Raw genomic sequence first — 22,173 nt, 5'->3', positions numbered from 1 at the left:
TTATGTTACATCTTAGAATTGAATATTATTTCAAAATATTCCCTGACCATCTTTTTTCCCTTTCAATTATACGTCATTCTTTTTTTTAATATAAGAAAGAATGATAATATGCGTAAAGAGTCAATCCATCTAACTTTCCGTCATGAATTTAATCTTTTACTTTTAAGAAATAGAAGTTACTATATAAAAAATCTATGAAAAAAATATAACGTTAAATTAAGATATTAAAATTATCATAATAAAAATATAAAATTTAACCTGAAATAGATGGTCAAAGGTGTGAATCTTGTCTGATTAAAAAATGTGATGGACTGTAATAAAGAAAAATAATAATTTTACAAGACATAGAAATTATTTGTGAAGATATTTGGCGGCTGATAAATTCATGCATATATTCATAAATCTTAAAATATGTTAGCTCACAATTTAGCCGAATTTTCTATTGCGTTGTTACAAATTAATTGAGTTTCTATTTCCTTAGTCTGATTATAAATGATGCTGTTTTATCTTTCTGATTCCGTAAAATTAATTGAGTTTCTATTTCCCTAGTCTGATCATAAATGATGTTGTTTTATCTTTTTGACTCTTTGAAACGGATAATGCGTTAATATAGTAAAGTTGTTAGTTGTAAAAAGGCTAAACATACAGTATATAAATAAAATTAATAAAGTAGTACTTCCTCACATGCATTCATTTATTTCTACTCATTTCTTGCCTCTGCTGTTATAATTAGTTATTGTTAGTAACAACAAAAAGCTGACTCTTCCTCCTCTCTCTTTATTTCTCCATCTCTATCTAATATAATATCAAGATTTTCTTGATTTTCATTCTTTCTCAAAGTTTTAAGATCTTGAACAATAAAGCTTCTATCTTTTTCCTTCTAATTAACAAAAACATTAAATTTATTGTTGAATTCTTGGATTCATTAGAGCTTTTGAATGAAGCCTCCTTGGTTGCTCTTCATTCATTTCTTGTATGTATTTCTTTGCTAATAATTCATAAGTTGCACTATATATTTCTTTCTTGATTCTTTGTAAATATGAAGTTGTATATAAAACCCATTTTGGGTTTTCTTCTGAATAAAGTTTTATTGTATAGTTTTTGCATATGAAATATATTTTATTTTTATTCTTATGTTGTATTTGTAATCATATATATTGATGAAGTTTAAGATGAAAAGGATTCAAATGGCTATTAAGGGTTCATATAATATGATTTTAAATAGTTTGGGATTTAGGCATAATTATTGTTGTATATTGTCAATATTTATGGATCCTAGCTTGCTTTTAAAAGCTTTGTTTCTTCATTTGTAAATCTAAATTCTCCTTTTTTGTCTTTAATTTGATTAGAAAGGTTAATATATTTGATGGTTTCATGAATTGTTTGAACCACTAATATTATGCTTTGATATTATTGTTTTTATGTATTTAGATTATCCATCATTTGTTGACCTTGTTTTTAGTTCTCTTATTGCAAAATCTGGTCTTGCACTTTCCCTTTTGATGAAATAAAAATATGTGCCGATTTTTTTTTGCTTATTTGTTGTTTATAATTATTATGTTCATGTAATAATCCATTTGCTGCTTCTATCATACAGGTGATTGAGGTAGTTGAATATTCTATTCTATTTTGATGATGGAGAATACTGAGATTGAGGAAAACTTGTTATCTATTGGTGAGCCTAAGGTATGTTTATGAACACTTATTGTTGTGATTAGCTTGTTAATTATTGTTTGAACCTGCTGTTTTCGTTTTCCAATTTATTGGATCTATGTAGACCTACAACTAGGCAAATTCTTCAAGTTTATTTTTTGAAATAAAAACACTTTGGATGTTTATATGGATTTGTCAATGTTCATTTATCATTGTTCTGTAAGTAATGAAGTTTTATGTGTCAATTTAGTTACATGGAGCAATGTGCAAGAGTTTATCGGCTATATACGCAAGAGTGCTGGGAATATTTCCTGAATTAGAAGCTGCACGACCAAGAAGCACATCTGGTATTCAAGCATTATGTGCTTTGCACATAGCCCTTGAGAAAACAAAGAATGTTCTTCAGCATTGCGCCGAATGCAGTAAACTTTACCTGGTAATGTTGCTACCTTTATAGTTCTGATTGTCCATATTTATAACAGGTTTTCTGGTAGTCTTTAAACTTAGTATTTATTTCTTAAAAGGGAAACTATTGTGCCTTCGTGTTCCTCTGGTGATGTACCTTAGGTTGGCTCCTACATAACAAGATTTCCTTTTTATAGAATAATATGGATTGAGGCGTACCAGACCCCACATTGTGGGATCCAACTGGGTATGTTGTATATGGATTGAGGCGTAGTAGTTGTTGTTAATATCTGGAAATAGTTTCTAAATGAAACACTTTAATTAACGTGAAAAATTAAACAATGTAAAAGTGTTATTCCTAAGATATAACTATAATTTATTTGCTCATGCAGTATGATTATTACCAACAGAAGTAGTGAAAAGAGCTGCTCCCGATTTTTGCTTAATAATTACAATGTTCTTGATGGTTCCCTTCTCCCTCTGCCTAAAGTTTCTTGTTTCACAATTTATTTACGGAAATGTCTAGTTTTTTTTTTTTTTTTTTTTCAAAATTTATATTTATTGAAATGTCTTTGTTTTCAGGCTATAACAGGGGACTCTATAATTCTGAAGTTCGAGAGAGCAAGATCTGCTCTTGAAGACAGTCTAAAGCGTGTTGAAGATATAGTACCACAAAGTATTGGCTCTCAGGTAATATACTCTTGTGCAAATGTGATGGTGGAGTCCTTTTTTCTTCCCTTTTTTGGAAGGGGAGGAGATGAGTTTGTGTTAGTGCCATTAGTCAATTTGACTAAATGAAGGTTTTACTCATAAATCATTTCTTAAGGGCCATTAGCTCTTGGCTGTTTCACATTTTGATTCTGATGGTAACCTCTTTTTTTTCTTTCAGATATCTGAAGTTCTAAATGAACTTCAGGGAATTGAGTTCTCGATTGATCCGTTGGAGAAGCAAGTTGGTGATGAGATAATTACATTGCTTCAGCAGGGGAGAAAATTCAATGGCAACGACAACAATGAACTCGAGTCTTTTCACCAAGCTGCTACCAGACTTGGTATAACTTCTTCAAGAGCTGCTCTTAGAGAAAGAAGGGCTCTGAAAAAGCTCGTTGAACGAGCCAGGGCAGAAGAGGATAAAAGGAAAGAGTCAATTGTTGCTTTTCTTTTGACTCTCATTAGAAAATACTCAAAGTTGTTTAGATCTGAATTATCAGATGACAATGATTCACAGGGTTCAACACCTTGTTCACCCACAGTTCAAGGATCCTTCGAGTATGGTATTGGAGCTGTAAGCAATAATATTCATGCTTTTGACCGGCAACTCTCGAAGCTTAGTTCTTTTAATTTTAAACCTAACTTTAGGAGGTCAGACCAGATGCCTGTTCCTCCTGAAGAGTTAAGGTGTCCAATATCGTTACAGTTAATGTATAACCCTGTGATAATCGCTTCTGGGCAAACATATGAAAGGATTTGCATTGAGAAGTGGTTTAGTGATGGGCATAATTCGTGCCCAAAGAGTCAGCAGGAGCTCCCTCACCTTGGTTTAACTCCTAATTATTGTGTGAAGGGTTTAGTTGCTAGTTGGTGCGAACAAAACGGGGTTCCTATTCCAGATGGCCCACCTGAATCCCTTGATCTCAACTACTGGAGACTGGCTTTATCTGAAAGTGAGTCCACGAATTCCAAATCTACAGGAAGTATTGTTTCTTGCAAGTTTAAAGGTGTCAAGGTGGTTCCTTTGGAAGATAGTGGTATCATTGAGGAGGCCGAAGGAAATGAAGTAGATGAATGTGTGCAAGAAGATGAGGAGCTTCAAGTCAATGCTTTTGAAAGATATGAGGACTTTTTAGCTGTCTTAAACAAAGGGGAAGATTTCAGGAAAAAGTGCACAGTGGTAGAACAGATAAGGCATCTGCTAAAGGATGATGAAGAAATCAGGATTTATATGGGAGCAAATGGCTTTATTGAAGCACTACTAGGGTTTTTGGAGTGTGCTATACAAACCAGGAATGAGATTGCTCAAGAAATCGGAACCATGGCCCTCTTCAACCTTGGTGTCAATAATAACAGGTGTGTTCTCGTGTTTTATTATGGTTGTAAAGTCGCAGATCAGTTTTTCCTAATGACCTCTAGCTCAGGAATAAAGTACTTATTTTGTCCAGCTGTCAAAACAATCTATGCCTTTCTGATGACTTGCATTGGCATCAGAGGCGGGTTTAGAGGGTGGTGAGGGTGTTCACCCGAACATCCTCGGCAAAAAATTACAGTGTATATAGAGGATAGATTTTCTGTGTGTTTATGTACATATATATAGTTTTGAATTCCCTAAACAAATGCAAAAGGTTAGCTCAAGTGGTTTAGGATGTTCAAAATTATCACTAGCGTCCTAGGTTCTATTCCCAGAAACAACACTATTTTTTATATTTAGCTTTTGTTGTGTTTTTCGAACCCCCGAGTGAAAATCCTGAATCCGCCACTGATTGGCTTCCCACGATTCAAATAGCTTTGAATTTCTTAATTTCTGTCACTGGCCCACAAGTTATTTACTGACTTAACAACTGCATCTTTCTGGAGAAATCGAGTTTCTCTGTTTTTAACCGTCATACATCTCCTGATCTCAGCTTATAAAACAATTAAGTACAGTTTGTTACTTGCTCGCTTTGTTCTTGAATTGTCTTTTCATGGTACATGGTTTGGTACTATTCTTCTCCTTTGAGTAGTGGTTAGGTAGGATGTTCATATGGATTGGCTTCAGCACTTAAGGTGAATTTACAATTTCATTTTTGCTTATGTATAACGCAAGTTAATATTTCAGATGACGACAATCTTGTTTGTTGAATAAAAATCATTTAAAGGAGATGAAGCTAGGTTAGCAAGTGCTTGAATTTATAAATAAACAAATATATAAATAAATTAAGCTGGGTATCTTACATGGGCCCTGCTTAGCATGACTTCTTAAATATCCTTTAGCATTTGCCCTCTTTAAGCATCAAAATAGGTGATATTTATCCTATAATTACCATAGCATTCTATTGCCTAGGTGGAGTACTTCCTTGACTTTTTAATGCCTAAAAGAATCTTGGTGCATGTTTAGCATGGTATTCAAAAAATTCCATGCGCTTCCCATTTTCTTATGCTTGGATGAGAAGTATCTATATTTCTGACATGTTTCCAACTTGTACTTTAGGAACAAGGAGTTGATGCTGGCGGCGGGTGTGCTTCCTTTGCTGGAAAGAATGGTTGCCACTTCTAGTGCCATCAGTGCAGCTACTGCCCTTTACCTGAATCTTTCCTGCCTCGAGGAAGCCAAGCCTGTTATTGGTTCTGGTGAAGCCATTCCATTCTTGGTCGGAGTCCTCCAGCGTGAGACCGATGCTCAATGTAAGCTGGATGGCCTCCATGCACTTTTTAATCTGTCCAGTAATCCAACAAATACACCCCACCTCCTCTCAGCTGGCATTCTCGATTGCCTGAAAACCCTTATGTCGTATACGGATGACCATATGACAGAAAAATGCATAGCGGTCCTTATAAACCTATCTTTAAGTAAATCTGCAAGGGACGAAATAATGTCGTCTCCTGGTCTTATAAGTAGCCTTGCAACCGTTTTGGACATTGGAGAGCCTTTAGAACAGGAGCAAGCTGCTGCTTGCATGTTGATATTATGCAATGGAAACGAGAAATGCAGCCAAATGGTACTTCAAGAAGGAGTGATACCTTCGTTGGTGTCGATATCAGTAAATGGGACTATGAGAGGAAAGCAGAAAGCTCAGAAGCTTTTGATGTTGTTTCGCGAGCAGAGACAGAGAGAACCGTCAACAGTTCAAACTCAGACACCGGTTGAAAAGACGGAGACGTTGTGCATGCCTACTGAAGATTCAAAGCCATTGTGCAAGTCAACCTCCCGGAAAAAATTGGGGAAGGCGTGGAGTTTCTTGTGGAAAAACAAGAGTTTTTCTGTGTACCAGTGTTAAATATACCTCCTTGTCATTTCACTAGTATGTAAATCTCTTATTTATCTCTCCTTTCTCATTTTCTGTCCTATGCCAATGGGTGAGTTTAGTTTTCTTGTGGAAGAGATGTACAAGTCTGGGCACTTTAGGATAGCTAGGGGCTTATCCATGCCAAATAGGGTCCATGAGTTAATGCTTTAGCTCCATCCTTCACAGTGAAAATACAGCCATTGGATGTGAATATAAGCTGTTATTTCTTGAGATGTAGCAATACCATCTCTTATTTCTTAGATACCAAATCACACTATTATGTCACAGAGTTATCCTATGTACTCCGAAAGGGAATCGGGTTAAAATTCTTGAACCGGGACGTGGCGGTTGACGGCAACGTTAGGAAGTCCGGAGACGTCGGCGAGAGCTTCGGGAAGAGTTATCTTTTTTGTTTAACAGCCTGTTCACCCTGGAAACGGCTCAGTCAGAGGTAGGGTCCGGCGGGCACTGGAAGAGCACCGCACGTCGCGTGGTGTCGGTGCGCTCCGGCGGCCTCTTGAAAATCGGAGGATCGAATACGAGTCCACGCCGGTCGTACTCATAATCGCATCGAGTCTCTAGGTGAACAACCTGTGGTCGATGGAACAATGTAGGCAAGGGAAGTCGGCAAAATGGATCTGTAACTTCGGGAAAAGGATTGGCTCTGAGTGCTGGGCACGGGGGTCCCGTTCCCAGTCCATCCCCCGGCCGGCACGCGGCGACCCGCTACCTTTGCTGGTTTGCTGGTGGGAAGTAATAGGTACCCGGAGGAACACTTGAGATGTGTGCAAGTTGGTTCGGACACCATCATTATGAAACATTGATTGTACCTATTTTGAAAATATGCCTTAAAATCAACAATTAACCATTTCTGTCTATCACAACTATTTGAGCTCTTTGCTGTTTTTTGGTTGCAGCATGCATTATAACTCTAAATTGCATATTTTGTCATACCTTTTCCTTTTCTTGCAACTTTTTTCAGTATCCAAATTACCGAAGACAAGGAATATTGGACATTTTCAACTCTAGGTACATGACTAAAAAAATTATTCGGACATATTACAATAGAGTATGAGAATGCTAAATACATGTGCATAAGTAATTTTCTAGCTTGACAAAATTAATTGTAGACCAAGAACATCAGAAAATTTTACGCCTGGTTCTTCCTCCCCTCCTTGAATTCCCCTTACGTCTCCTCAGATCTTTAATCTCTATTTCTTCCTTCATTTCATCACCTTTCTCATCAACAACTTCATTTTCTACAACAATTTTCTCTTTGCAACCATCTTTCTTCTTGTGGAGGAACTTAATTAGTCCATCAAGTGCAATTTCCGCTTCGTCGCTTTTCATCAGCTCTTCAGCAATCTCTGCCGGGGTCACATTCAGTTCAGTTATAAGCTCTTCTATTTCACCAAATTTGCAGTGATTTTTAAGGCCAAGGTAGTTGGAAGCAAGGATCTTGAATCCGCTAGGAGTGCAATAGGACATGTGAACGTGCATGTCCATTCTTCCTGGCCTTATTAATGCAGGGTCTAGTTTTTCTTTAAAGTTGGTAGTGAACACAATTATTCTTTCATCTCCACAACTTGACCATAGCCCGTCTATGAAGTTTAGCAACCCGGAAAGTGTAACCTGTCCATGAAAAAGAAAAGTGGTGTCAACCTTTCAAATGAATAAACTTGACAAAATCTTGTGGAGTGTAAAGTTTACTCCCACTGTTTCATTTTATATACCAGTGTTTGATTAAGTTTTGACATTTTTTTGGCTATAAAAGCATGTTTTTTAGAATAAAAGTTTAAAGTTAAAAAGAGTTTCAAATATAGAAAGATGTCATACTTTTAAAGTTAAATTATCTCGAAATATAGAATTATATCATTTCTGACAAAGTGCCATTATCTCGAAATATAGAATTATATCATTTCTGACAAAGTGCCACATAAATTGGGACGCACCTGACTTTCACTATTGTTGTAATTGTGTGATCCATCGTCTCTGTTCTCTAGCTCAATGGTACAATCAACGTCTTCAATAACAATAATTGATCTGTTCTTTGTAGAGACTAACATTCTTCTGAAATCAGAGTTACAACGCATGCTAGAAAGTTCCATATCATATATGTCAAATTTCAAATGATTAGCCATAGCTGCAATCAAGCTAGATTTTCCTGTTCCTGGTGGTCCATACAACAAATATCCCCTTTTCCATGCCTTGCCAACTCTTCTATAATAATCTCTTCTCCTAACAAATCTTTCTAAATCATCCATTAGTGTTTTCTTGATTTCAGGATCCATTGCTATTGTATCAAAAGTTGATGGATGATCAAGATTCACACTTTCTCCACAGTAACTCCCAAGTGGTGACAGTTTTATCACCTTGTTTTCCTCTTTTATGGCGTTTGATCTTTCAAGAACAAATGGCAAATAAGTGTTCAACACCATTTCTTTGTAATCCTTAAGGAAACTGAGTTCATACCATATCTGGTCCGCTTTTTCTAAAGTAAGGTATCCATTATCACAATTTGTCTTCTGATTTTCCACAATTTTCAGCTCCCAAATGAGTTCTACTCCTTCAAATGTATCAATGATTTTCTCATCTTTACTAATGTTGACTGAAAATTTCTTTTCTTTTTCTGCCTTGGAAATTTTGACTCTTTGAACTGAAGGTGACACTATGGTACCTAAGTATAATTTAGAAGCTTCAAAGAGTTCATTTGGAGTGAAACCATTTTTTTCCTCAATGATGAGGGTAGTTTGGGAAGAGAAATTTCCCATAAAGATTCCAACTTTTGACAATATTTTGTCTTGGAGATTTTTGGGTATAAGTTGGTTTGTCATGTTTTGAACTTCAGAGACTAAAGTTCTAACAAAAACTGTTGAAGCAGTTAAAGTTGTATATGCTGATAGCACTGATCTTGTTGAAGGCATTTTTGAAAGAGAAAACATGTTTGCAATATTTTTAGAGTATTAGGCAAAAGAAATAAGAGGGTTTATTGTGGTTGAATTGTTTCAAGTAGTTTGCCAAGAGAAGGCTTTTATAGCAGCTAAAAATTTGCAAACTTTCAGTTGAAGCTTTTGGAAAAATTGTTGATGACAAAAGCTTGTTCTATAAGTTTGTTCTAGAAGTAGAGTATGACAAGGTCAGAGATGTAAATGGACAAAGGTTCTCAAGCAATTCTTGGAAAGGGTCTTGTCAAAGAGAAGAAAAACGTGAAAATTTTAAAAATAATATTTCATGGACCAGGTGGACATGTGTGACCTATCTATGTTTGCTGACTGATTCTGTCATGATATTGTATTTTAATCAAAGATAATGGTGTAAAATTTTTTACGTGTTGGCGTAAGATTTGTCCTTATTGTATACGGTAAAAATCGGATATATGCAAATCCGATGAGATCGGGGGCCGGAGATAAAAAAAGACGGTCGTAGTCCATGGTCACGAAATTAGAGGCGATGGAGTTGCCGGGCCGGCGACACCGAAGAAAAGCGAAGCAAACACTGTTTGGTCCGACATCTCCGGACCAAACACGGCATCATAGCCAGTCCGGTTTCTCCATGACCAAGTTGATCGTGGCCGTTGGTTCGGTTTCTCCATGACCAAGTTGATCGTGGGCGTTGGTCCAGTTTCAGCATGACCGAGTTGATCGTGGTCGTTAGTCCGGTTAATCAGTTACAAAATCGCCACGCGTCAACATCATTCTGTCACATTGTACCGACGACCGTACGGGTGTCAGACCGTACGGGTGTCGGACATACGGCCCAATCTTATCGTTTTAGGGTTTACTTTATTCTAAAAAGGCTTTATGTTGTATCTGAGGGTAGGGCAAAACTATAAATAGGGGGCATTTCCCTACTTTTAAGGGTTAGCTTTTTAAGATCAAGAACATTGTAATAGCAATATATATAAAAGCATAATTTCTCTCTCTCTCTCTTTCTTTAGTCCGAATCAGTGGATTCTTATGGTTTTAGCTTATTCTTCTAACACCATTAGCTTAGTCTCCTATAGCAACATATTCACTCAAGGCATTGATATATTATATTCATATACACGTATTAAAGCACATAAATCCATAAATATTTCTCACAAACACAAAATAGATTAAAGTTATCCACATATCCTATACCTCACTTATAAATTCAACTTATTACCCAATTCCGGGGTAAACAGTTTGGCGCCCACCGTGGGGCTAGGATAATAGTGGTCTTTGATCTTGGTTTCTATCTCTTACCCATTAAGATTGAAAAAATCTTTTGTTCGTTTCTGTGAAAACGGACCAAATGGCAAGCAGTGGACAATCTGGTCACGTCGGCAACAACGAGATTGTGGCCGAAAATGAGAACGGTGGGCTACGGGGCTTACCGGCGGAACCCGTTGACCCCGAAACCCCGTTGATTCGAGGGAGGGCCTCAACCGACAGAACACCGTGAACCAGGAGAATGCCGCTCAACCGGCCACCGATCCCTTAGATACTCACAATTCAATTACTTTGTCGCGGGCACAAGGCCAGAAAGTGCCGAATACACCGGACGATATTAATTTACGTATAATTTTTGAAATGTTGCAGGAACAGAGAGCAGCTATTGCCGAACAAGGAGTCGCAATAGCCTAGTTGCAAAACAAAAATGATGAAGTGGCCCCGGAGAAGACGAAAGGTGTGGCCGAACCCAGAAGGGATGAAACGTGGATGGTCGAGAGCAATGGTTCCAGAGCTGGTTCATCCACCGAAGTTCTGAGAATGCTCGAAACATCGGCGAAGCGGGTAGACTCGACTGAGAAGAGGGTGGAAACATATAACTCTTGGGTGGACCAGATCCAGGGGGCTCCGCCTATTCTGAAAGGACCGAATTCGAAGAGGTACATTCAGAGGCCTTTTCCTCCGAGTGCGGCTCCGAAATTAATCCCGAAGAGGTTCAAAATGTCGTATATCTAGAAATATGACGGCACAACGGACCCTCAGGAACACGTGACTTCATACACCTGTGCCACAAAAGGCAATGATGTTTAAGAGGATGAAATTGAATCCGTGTTGTTGAAAAAGTTTGGGGAAACTCTGTCGAAGGGAGCATTGACTTGGTACGACCATCTGCCCGAGCATTCAATCACTTCTTTCGAAATGGTCGCGGATGCGTTCATAAAAGCTCATGCCGGTGCCAAAAAGGTGCAAGCCCGTAAGGCAGATATTTTCCGCATAGCCCAAAAGGATGATGAGTTATTGCGTGAATTTGTCAACCGGTTCCAAAGGGAACGGATGGAGTTCTCTCGATTCGGAGGAATGAGGGTACAACGCAAGTTTTTACCAAAGGACTCAATCCTCGGAGCTCGATGGCCTCGTTCAAACTAAAGGAAAACTTGCTGGAATACGAGGCTATGACCTGGGCGGATGTCCATAACAGATACGAATCAAAGATTCGTGTAGAGGATGACCAACTCGAACTTCCCCCCGGGCCCGTAAATATGAACAAAAGCTCTGAGAGATTGAGGAAAAATTACGATCCGAGTCGAAGACCATCGAGGGAAAGATATCGGCCATACTTTCATTCGGAAAAGCCAAGCTTCGGACGGAAAAATCGAGGGTTGGTCCACTTGGATTCTCCCCGGCCGGGAGATAAACGAACCGGGCGACCGTCGAATTTGGGATATCTGTCATTTAGAAGTGATGCGGGAGCTCGGTACCAACGAGACCCGCCAGGATATCGGAATACAACTTCAATTCGTCAACCCTCGGATCTTGTGTGTGGGCCATGGGTCGTGCTATCGCGGGGGGGGCATATGATGAGAGAGAGATGATTGAGATCGGATCCGATCCCGCGGGACCGAACGTGATATGTGAGTACCATGGAACTCGTGGGCACGGGCGAAGGCTTCGCCGCCATTAAGAAGGAGGTGGCCGTTCAAAACAAAAATGGTCACCTTCGTGAATTACGAGTGAGCGAGCGAAAGGCTTGTTGGACAAGGAAGGGAGTCAAACAAACGGGTTGAGACCGATGGAACCTCGGCATATAATCAACATGATAATCGGGGGTATGGATGCGCCTCGGGGGCCGGTGATGGGCCGACAAAGGTTTCTTTGTACGCGAGAAGCGCGGCGGGATTACATTCAGGGGTTCCGTCGCTTTCGAAAACGAGGATGCGAAAGGCATCATTCAACTGCACAATGATGCGTTGGTAATTTCTATTCTTATTTTTAAATCACAAGTTAAACGTATTTTGATTGACCCAGGTAGCTCGGCCAACATCATCCGGTGGAGAGTGGTTGAACATGTTATATCCCGTGTTTTCGCCTATTCGGAAATTTTGAAACGATTGTGACTTGTATGTCATAAGTTAATATTTTGATTCTAGATACAATGTCTAGGTTGCTTATGAAAAATATTGGTGTGGAAATATGGAGGAAGACCAAGGGCAAAATTGGAATTTCAAAAATTAGTTTCGGGAATTACAAAACGAGATTTTAATCGATTGGGCTCAAAAAAGAAAAAAATTGAGGCCCAACACTAAGGGTGGCCGGCCATGGTATAATAAAAATGGCCCAAGTCCATATTATAAGTGATCATGTGATGATCATGTGACAATAGTTAAGAGAGTATATACGTGTGTTCATCCTTAGAAGTTTGAGAAAAAATCACAAAACAAAAAAAAAAACTTGAAAGCAAAAACAAAAGGCCGTTCGATAGAACCAAAAAAAAAAAGAGAGAAAAGAAATTTCCAAGCCTTCAACTTCAATCCAAAAATCTTGTTCTTCTTGAATTCTTAACAAGCTCAAGACGCTCTTCAACGTGGTATAATTAGTTTAGCGAAAGAGCGACGTTTGTGGAAAGTTGAAATTTGAAGAAAAAGGTAAGAATTCCATTTCTTGTGTTATGGAATAAGTTTGCATGTCGTAATGATTAGAAGTAGATGAGAATTATGGAAGTGTGGTGTGTGTGTGCATGGCGTATGTGTGTGTGAACAACATGCTTGGCCGTGAGCCATGTTGATGTGGAAGAAAGATGAATTCAAGTTCAATTGGTTTGTTAGTTGTGTGGTTGTGATCTTAGTAATGCAAATAAAGGTTTAATGACTTGAATTGGCATTGGAATTGCTTGTGTGTAATTATGAGAAATTATGTGAATTTATGTGATTTTTATATAAGTATGGAATTAAAGTTCTAAATGTGAATTATGGTTGTTGTTGATGAGTTTGGAAGAAGAACAATGTGATTTGGAAGCGTTGTTGCGTTTGTAGAAGCTTTGGATAGAATATGGAAATTGGCGGGAATGCTTGAATTTATGAATATTTGCTTGGAACGTTATTGGAATGTGTTTGAATAATATTGAATTAGTTAATGAATATGGGAAATGTTGATATTAGTTTGATAATGTGAAGTTTGGACGGAAATTAATGAGCTATGTAGAAAGGAGACTATTTGTGCCATAATGTAGTTTATGAGGATTGTTGATGTTGTTGGGTTGTTATTGTTGATATTTTGAGCCGAGATGACTCTCGGGGATGTCATATGTATAGGGGAAGTCTTTGCCCGAAATTTCGGTAGACCAACATGACCTTAAGTTGAATACTTAGAATCTATAACTTACCTTTGGTAATCTTGACCATTTGTAGATTACATTTTTAGGCGAAACGGGAATTGAGTTTAAGCGAGCGTAAGACGCGCGTAAGGTATGTAAAGCCTACCTTTCCTTCTTTTGGCATGTCCTAGTCATATTAGGTTAAGATCGGAACCTCGGGAATAATTCTGCTCTTGGGAATCCGAGTTTGATTTTGCATACTATTCATTCAGCGAAATTGAACTATAATCTTTATATTTAGTTAAAAGAGTGCTCAAGCCTCCATAACCTTTGCCAATGTGTCCAAATTGTTCCGAAACTCGCATAGGTGACTTTATGGAGCCTAATGTTTGTAATTTAGGTCTGCCGCCTCAACTTGACCTGAGGTGGGCCCGCAAGTCCCGAGAATTCCCTTATTTGGTTTGTTTGCCTCATTTTTGTATGATATGAAAAGAGAACATTTGCTTATGACTCTAAGATCCGTTTGAAATATCCTATGATGTTATTTGAACGTTCTTCACTATGAATGATACTGAATTTTCCGAGAGTGATCTACGATGTATTTTTCGAAAAATGGATAACTTAAAAGTCCGCAATTTTCGTATACTAATTCCGATTAACTCGATACTCATTATGAACCTTCTGATACTAATGTATATGTATATGAATATGAAATTAAGTGTCGAGTCCTGAAATTTATTTTTGATATGCATATGGTTTCTGCACCATTCCGCTCGTGCTAATGACTATGATTTCGTTATGGTAGAGCATTGCCGGGCGTCTGTGTAATCGTGTGCCTTATGATAAATTCGGCGGTTGTTGTGTTTTGGTTTAGAGACCTCGCCGTAGGGCGGTTACCGTATATGGAGTTATCTTTGTGATATGACCGAAGATATGATTTGTTCGCTTTGATATGTCGCGATGTGATATGTGTGATATGATATGTTTGGGTTTGTACGGAGATTTGAAACCTTAGGAGTATGTTGTGTTGTGGCACCGGTGTCGGGTGGCGAGTCGTTCTACTCTCGTTATGCACGATTTTGATTTGTACTATTTGCGTATGTTTTAGCACGGAGTTCGATACTTGATTTGGTATTTTCTCTTTGTACTCATATTTCGCCCTGCGGTTTGGATTTACGTAACAACAAAGTGTTTTTATATACTCGGTACTTCCTTCGTCTTGACCCGCTTTCTTCGGGGGCGTTTCGATGCCGCCGTGTCGCGATATAGACGTCCGGGTGATCGCCGGTGTAGGCTACACGCTCTGCTATCTTAGAACCCGTGGCTACTTTTGATCGGGCCCATCTTTTGGTATATATGCTTTTGTTATGTATATGCTTGTGTACATTTGGACTATACGGGTACGACGGGGCCACAATAATCATATGTTTGTTCGGAGTACGCAGAGGCTTTCCGTAGTCATCTATGTGGGTCGAGGGTCCTATGTACATTTGTTGAGAAGCGTCGTGATTTGTATTCTAATGCGGTCCCGTTTGGTCTGGGGGCCATAGCGGCCCATATGTCTGTATATGTGTATATATATTCGGCGATGTACATTCCGCCGCTCTTCTGACTTTGATATGACATTTTATATCTGCGACCGCTTAAATTGGTATTTATTTTTACTTCTGTTTAAATTAATGACTATGATATCTGAGTTAGGGTGAATTATGACGATTTGATATGAAAGTCCGTTTGGGTGTCCAAATAGGGCGCCAGTCGCGGCCTACGGGGCTGGGTCGTGACAGAACAGCTAAGGCTACTCGATCAGATCGTACCGGTAGCCCGAGTGCTCAGTGGGTTCAATATGGCGAGTGAAACCACGAAGGGGGAGATTTCTTTGCCGGTTAACCAGGGGTAAGGACTTTAAATAGCAACTACAGTACACAGGTTCAACAACGGAGCAGAAGGGGTTGGACCCGGGGCATGAAGAGGATGATTTCGGTGTACCTAGATCATTCGTCTTGCCGGATGACTCGGATGCAACCAAGTCTACAGTAGAGAAGTTGGAGCAAGTCATCTTGTTTGAATATCTACCGGATAGAAAGGTATACACGGCACGGGGTTAACCTCGGAGCTCAGGAACAAGTTAATTAAATTTCTTCAAGCTAATGCCGATTGTTTAAATTTCTTCAAGCTAATGCCGATTGTTTCGCATGGTCCCATATAGATATGACAGGTGTGCCACCGGAGGTAACAACTCACAAGCTCGGCCTCGACGGAGATTTCCCCGGTGAAGCGAAGCGAAGGCCTATGCGTAGAGCGAAAGCACGCCTTCGTAAAGGATGAGGTAACAAAAGCTTTTGAAAATAGGCTATTCGGGAGGTAAAATACCGGATTGGGCGGCTAACGTAGTGGTGGTGCCGAAAAAAGGTAATAAATTTCGAATGTGCGTTGATTATAAGGATCTAAACAAAGCATGCCCAGAAGGATTCATTTTCGATGCCTCGCGTCGATAGAATGATCGATGCGATGCGACCGGACAAGAAATGTTAAGTTTTCTCGATGCTTACTCCGGGTATAACCAAATCCGGATGCACCGGAGGATCGAGAAAACATCCTTTATTACTCGGTATGGGACTTCGTTACAATGTCATGCCATTCGGATTAAAAAATGCGGTGCACTTACCACGCCTAGTTAATGGGATGTTCGAAGAACGAGATAGGGAAAACAATGGAAGTTTATATTGATGACATGGTTGTCAAGTCCTTGGAGACGAGAGGGCCATTTAAAACATTTGCGGAAACTTTCGATGTACTCATGAATAAAATATGAAGCTCAACCGGAGAAATGCGCTTTCGGTGTCCCGTCGGGCAAGTTCACGGGTTTCATGGTGTCTAACCAGGGAATTGAAATCAACCCGGATAAGATCAAAGCCATTGAGGACATTGAGGTGGTAAACAACGTCAAAGGAGTGCGAGAGGCTCACGGAAGGATAGCGGCGGCGAGTCGGTTCATATCGAGATCCTCGGACAAGAGTCACCGTTTCTTCTCCTTATTAAGAAAGAAGAATGACTTCACTGGGACATCGGAATGCCAAAAGGCCTTACGAGGGAATTGAAAAGATACTTGTCCGACCCGCCTCTCTTGCACACACCAAAGCGACACAAGCGGTTTTTCTCTACCTTGCCGTATCCGAGGTAGCGGTAAGTGGTGTTTTGGTCCGAGAAGAATCGGGTACGCAATTCCCTATATATTATGTGAGTAGAACTTTAGGGGATGCGGAGACCCGTTATCCCCACCCAGAAAAGTTGGCATTGGCATTGGTAAGTGCTTAAAGCTCAAGCCTTGCTGATGCCCGTCGTGTATGGTAGTGACTACTTACCCTCTAAAGAACATCATGCATAAACAGGAATTATCGGGTAGACTAACTAAATGGGCCGTAGAGATTAGCGGATATGATATTGAATACAAACCTCGACGGGCCAGCTATCAAGTCCCAAATCTTGGTCGATTTTGTAGCGGACTTACGCCCCATTATGGTCCCCGAGGTTGAGAAAGAACTTCGTTAGCCTCGGGAAAGGCTTAAGTATTTGGTCGTTACACACGGACGGGGCCTCGAACCTCGAAAGGTTCGGGCTAGGAATCATCCTCGAACTCCCGCCGGGGGATGCCATTCGACAATCCATTAGAACTATTAAATTGACTAACAATGAAGCCGAGAGTATGAGGCCGCTGATTGCGAGTTTGAAATTAGCTCGGAGTATGGGGGCCGAAAATAATTGAAGCAAAATGCGACTCTCTCTTGGTCGTTAACCAGGTGAATGGCGTCTTCGAGGTTAAGGACGAACGGATGCAAAGGTATCTGGAAAAAAATCAAGTGATACTGCACCGATTTAGAGAATGGACCGTACGGCGTGTACCCGGGAGCGAGCAACGAGCCGATGCATTGGCCAATTTGGGCTCTTCGGTCGAAGGGAAGGGTGATTAACCCCGGACCATGGTACAATTAATGAATTCGGCGATAGAATGGACATCTTTGAAATAAACACAATGGGTTTAACTTGGGATTGGCGCAACAAATACATTGACTACTTGCAAGATGGAAAGCTCCCAGTGACTAAAAGAATCACGGTCACTAAGAACAAAAGCGAGCGGTTACTCAGCAGTAGATGGTCAATTGTATCGACGGTCTTTTTCGAACCCCGGCGTGTTTGGGTCCGAAGAAACCGAGCATGTGATGAAAGAAAGGTACACGAGGGGACCTGCGGCAATCACTTCGGTGCTGAAGCCTTAGTCCGAAAAATTATCAGAGCCGATTACTACTGGAATCGGATGGAGGAAGATTCGAAGAATTTTGTCCGGAAATGTGACGGTTGTCAAAGACATGCCCCGATGATTCATCAGCCGGGAGTTGCTTTGCGCTCGGTGATATCAACTTGGCCCCGTTCATGAAGTGGGGAATGGACATTGTTGGTCCGTTTCCATGGGCACCGAGTAAGGCCGTTTTATTTTGTTTATAGTGACTATTTCTCCAAATGGGTTGAAGCGCGAGCCTTCGAAAAGATTAGAGAAAGGAAGTTATTGACTTCATATGGGACCACATTATTTGTCGTTTCGGCATCCCGGTTGAGATAACTTGTGATAACGGTCCTCAGTTCGTTGGCGGTAAAGTCAATGATTTCCTCGAAGGGTTGAAGATCAAGAAAATCGTATCAACTCCATATCACCCGTGTGCGAACGGACAGGCGAAATCCACGAATAAAACAATAATTCAAAATCTGAGGAAAAGACTTGAAACATCAAAGCATCACTGGAGGGAAGTACTATCGGAGGTATTGTGGGCTTACAGAATGACATCGAGATCAAGCACGGGAGAAACACCCTTCTCGTTGGTCTACGGGGCCGAAGCCCTCATTCCCGTAAAAGTTGGTGAACCGATTCTCCGATTCAGGTACACCACCGAGGGGTCAAACGAGGAGGCCATGGCCGTAAAACTCGATCTCACGGATGAACTTCGCGAAAACGCGTTGGTCCGTATTGCAGCCCAGAAGCAGAGAATAGAAAGGTACTACAACCGGAGGGCCAATTTTCGACATTTCCAAGTTGAGGACTTGGTGCTTCGGAAAGTTACCTTGAACACCAAGAATCCCAACGATGGAAAACTGGGTCCGAACTGGGAAGGGTCGTACAAGATAACCGAGGTAACGGGCAAAGGATCGTATCAGTGAAATCCATGGACGGGCGACGATTCTTGTAATAACTTGAATGTTTCGTTTGAAGAATCTACTACTAAGGTATGGACACTTATGTTTATTTATTAACCTTTTCTTTTTTGCGAGAAAGTCGAGTCTTGGGATAACGTTAGGTGCTAGATGCGAAAACTTTACGTCTTGCACTCTTTTCCTTAGTACGGTTTTGTCCCAAAATGGGTTTTAACAACGGTTTTTAATGAGGCGACAAGTACGACGTGTTACTAGATTAAGACGAGGACAAATGCTCGAAAACTCGGGGCCGCACCCCTGCGAGTGGGGACTTGATAGTGCTTACCCGATCTTGCGGCTCGGATAAGCACTGAGGACTACTATACCCAAATCGAGGTTTACCCTGTTAGTCGAAAACGGAGGAACTCGACGGCAAAGCGAGCACGCCGCTTGGGTCCTCGAAAATCGAGGAGCTTAACGTATTAGGTTTCGATGTAAGGACCAAACGATCGAATGAATCGTGTCCACTTGTGTATTTCTACGGCAAAACCAAAATCGGACCTTCTGTATTAGGTTTTGATGTAAGGACCAAACGATCAGAACGAATCGTGTCCACTTAGTATTTGCTACGGCAAAAACAGAAGGAAACGGACAAAGTCCTCATATCATGTACGTACAAATACTTGCAATACAAAGATTATTGAAAATTTGAATTATTGCATTTCGGATAGGTCTTCTTGTTAAAGCACCCTACCCCGGTGATTACCGCCGAATTTCGACATCGCTTTATTCATATACCCTACTCCAGGCACTACAGTCGAAATTCGACAAAGGCAACAAGGTCACATTGAACCGAGCCAAAATCTTTAACACCCTTGAATGGGGACTGCTACATCAGAAATTGGTAAGGCAGGGATTCAGGTGTCCGAACCTAATCTATAATAAGTGAATAGCCGAAAAAATATCAACCCTAAAAATGCCTAACGTGATTTGGAGACGTCTGAATTCACAAAGCATAAATAAGTCCCGCGGGCAAACCACTCGATCAAATTCCAGGACAAAACGTACCGGACGAAGAGAAAAGCCAATATACAGGCATGGTCCGAAAAAATGACTCGAAGTCTCTACTTATCCTTATAACGGACCGACAATTCGGGCAAAAATCATAACAAGCATTCAAGCAAAAGAATAAAGAAAGTCAACAAGAAAAATGCACATTTCATATATGTAGGTTTTTTACACCTAAAATTCCTACGAAGTTGAAAAACAAAAATCAAGCCAAAAAGGCAAAAGACAAAATAAAGGCTAAATACAGGCCCTAGTCTATCCGGTGTGGCTGGATCCAGAATGTTCGGATACTGTCCGCTCAGAGTCAGTATCGAGGGCTCTCTTAGCTTCTTCCTCGGTCCTTTTAGCTTCGAGTATCAGGGAAGGGAGATCCGCAAAGACACGCTTGGCTTGCTCAAGGGTGGCCCTCGAGACTTCCACCGTTCGCCTCCTGCGCAATCGTGGAATGAGCCTCGGCGGCCTCGACTCCTTAGGGCTTCGCGAAATCGGCCTCAGCCTGGGCCAGCTTGGCCACTAATTCATCTCTCTCTTCATCGAGGATTCTTTGGAATTGAGTGGCAGACTCGAGCTCGGCTTTGAGAAGGTCATTAGCCTCGGTCGTCTCCTCGAGTTCGATTTTCAGCTCGTCGCGTATTCGGACCTGTCCTCGGCTTTCGCTCGAACACCCTCGTTCTCCTTATACTTAGGATTCAAACGACGGCCGTGCCTCGGCCATGTTCACGACATCGGACTTGACCGAGTCGAGCTCCCCGGAGTTGAGAGATAGTGGTTTCGAGCTCGGCTAAGCCTCGAAGAAAAACGAGCATTGTCTTGGCTAAGGCCGACCTTCTCCGGCTTTCAAAAGCGGTTCTTCTCGACCATCCCGGCCGGCTCATCCTTTAACCGAAGGTTTCGACGCCATTTCGTCGAGCTCGGGTTGAAGGTTGGTAAGGGCAACCTTGACTCGGTTCAATTCATCCTCCTTCCATTCGCTCAAAAGTCTTTGGGAACTTCTCCGTTTCCGACCACGGGCATCCAGCTGGCCTCTAAGGTCGTCAACCTGGCGAGCACGGATGAAGGCTTCATTGACGAGCACCACACTCTGTAAAAGAAACGAGAAGTTAAACGAGAAACTAAAATTCACATTGAATTATGCAAGGATAGGCTAATAAGCTTACTCGATTGCCCGCGTGCATGCCCTCGTTAATGAGACTCTGCCAGGGGACTCCGGTCATCTTTCGCTTATTCGAGTCCGAGACGAGAGGCCTCGGTAACTTACTCCCTCCCGGACGAGACAAAAGGCGCAATCCTCGGGAACGGTGACCACGGCCGATCCCCAGTCCTTCTCTAGGTTCCACACTTGGGGGCGGGAAGATACGCGCGAGCTATCTCTCGAACCGGTCTCGGTGACCTGGTGCCTCGTGGCTTGGGGATAGGGAGATGTCCGAAATCGGCGGCTTTCCGGTGGCGGAGGGGTTTCCAAGAACATATCATCGAGGTTGCCCGACCCGGAGCGGGGGTATGAGAGGCGGGAGCGACCACGACGGCCTCGGTAGGAGCGGTGCCACGGATGTTGCGGTGGGTCCCCGGCGGGCGGTGAGCCGGTATCCGGCTGGAGCCTCGGTGTCGGCTATCGGCTCGGCTCCTTGTTCGGCCTAGGCGGTCGAGTCGAAGCCGGATCTCTAGTCCTTTGCGGGGGAATCTCCCTCGGAAGAAGCATCACCCGAAATGTCAACGTATTCGATTGACCTTAGAGGAGCCGGATAAGGATTTCTTCCTACTTTGTGTGTGCGGCCGGAGCGGATGGTCTTTCCCGGGCCGAAGGAAATGGCGGAACGGTGGCTTCTTCCTCCGGGAGCCGGTCTCGATGGAGGGCCACACCGACCGCTTCGAATAATTAAATCGGGCTCCGCTTCATCTATTGGTCCGAACAAGCGCTCTCTTGCCCTTTTCCTCGGTTTACGCCCTTTGTCAAGGGCTTTCTCCGCCTTTTATTGGTAGCAGCAATAATACGGGATGACCCCGCTGAATCAAATTTGGATACCGGCACAGCTTGCTCGGCTGCTGTCTCCGGTCTGGGCTCCATCGAGCCCTTGGGCAAACCTAAATACCGAAGAGGTTATAGAAAGGAAAGGAAAAAGCAGAAAATACATTATATCCAATTCAAATATAGCATTACCGTGATTTTGGGCAACCAGCCTACCCACGCGGACAGGTTTCCATGCGATTCTTCATGGGTGTGTTGGCGAGGAGTGCTCCAACCCACTCATTCATGTTCGGGACGGCCGGGGGTATCCATGCCACGGCTGATAAAAAGAGAAAGGGGAAATAGTGTGAATACAAGTGTGACAAAACATTCGAATAATTATTGAAGGGAGAACTGAGAAACTTACGGTTATCG

The 22,173-nt window shown here is 41.5% G+C and overlaps 2 protein-coding genes across 2 annotated transcripts; one reads left to right on the top strand and one right to left on the bottom strand.

Annotated features, from left to right (window-relative positions):
* The first annotated feature begins 683 nt into the window (after positions 1 to 683).
* Positions 684 to 6,307, top strand: LOC132067274 (U-box domain-containing protein 45-like). Its single transcript, XM_059460467.1, has 6 exons — positions 684 to 973; positions 1,598 to 1,686; positions 1,904 to 2,089; positions 2,641 to 2,748; positions 2,948 to 4,125; positions 5,243 to 6,307. Exons 2-6 carry the CDS (start codon positions 1,633 to 1,635, stop codon positions 6,027 to 6,029), a joined length of 2,313 nt encoding a protein of 770 aa, XP_059316450.1. The 5' UTR covers positions 684 to 973; positions 1,598 to 1,632; the 3' UTR covers positions 6,030 to 6,307.
* Positions 6,308 to 7,047: 740 nt separating this feature from the next.
* LOC132067273 (AAA-ATPase At3g50940-like) lies at positions 7,048 to 9,344 on the bottom strand. Its single transcript, XM_059460466.1, has 2 exons — positions 7,991 to 9,344; positions 7,048 to 7,670 (listed from the first exon to the last, which is right to left on the bottom strand). Exons 1-2 carry the CDS (start codon positions 8,978 to 8,980, stop codon positions 7,179 to 7,181), a joined length of 1,482 nt encoding a protein of 493 aa, XP_059316449.1. The 5' UTR covers positions 8,981 to 9,344; the 3' UTR covers positions 7,048 to 7,178.
* Between the last annotated feature and the right edge of the window lie 12,829 nt (positions 9,345 to 22,173).

Source organism: Lycium ferocissimum, chromosome 8, assembly GCF_029784015.1.
Source record: "Lycium ferocissimum isolate CSIRO_LF1 chromosome 8, AGI_CSIRO_Lferr_CH_V1, whole genome shotgun sequence".
NCBI lineage: Eukaryota > Viridiplantae > Streptophyta > Magnoliopsida > Solanales > Solanaceae > Lycium > Lycium ferocissimum.
Note: the sequence above shows the minus strand (reverse complement) of the source record. Positions and strands in the feature narration are given on the sequence as shown.

Excerpts from the sequence above, each read along its gene's own strand:
- LOC132067274 (XM_059460467.1), top strand. The coding sequence starts at position 1,633 with ATGATGGAGAATACTGAGATTGAGGAAAACTTGTTATCTATTGGTGAG. Across the intron at positions 1,687-1,903 it reads TATCTATTGGTGAGCCTAAG|TTACATGGAGCAATGTGCAA; the intron begins GTATGTTTATGA and ends GTGTCAATTTAG. Across the intron at positions 4,126-5,242 it reads CTTGGTGTCAATAATAACAG|GAACAAGGAGTTGATGCTGG; the intron begins GTGTGTTCTCGT and ends CTTGTACTTTAG.
- LOC132067273 (XM_059460466.1), bottom strand. The coding sequence starts at position 8,980 with ATGTTTTCTCTTTCAAAAATGCCTTCAACAAGATCAGTGCTATCAGCA. Across the intron at positions 7,671-7,990 it reads ACAACAATAGTGAAAGTCAG|GTTACACTTTCCGGGTTGCT; the intron begins GTGCGTCCCAAT and ends TTTCATGGACAG.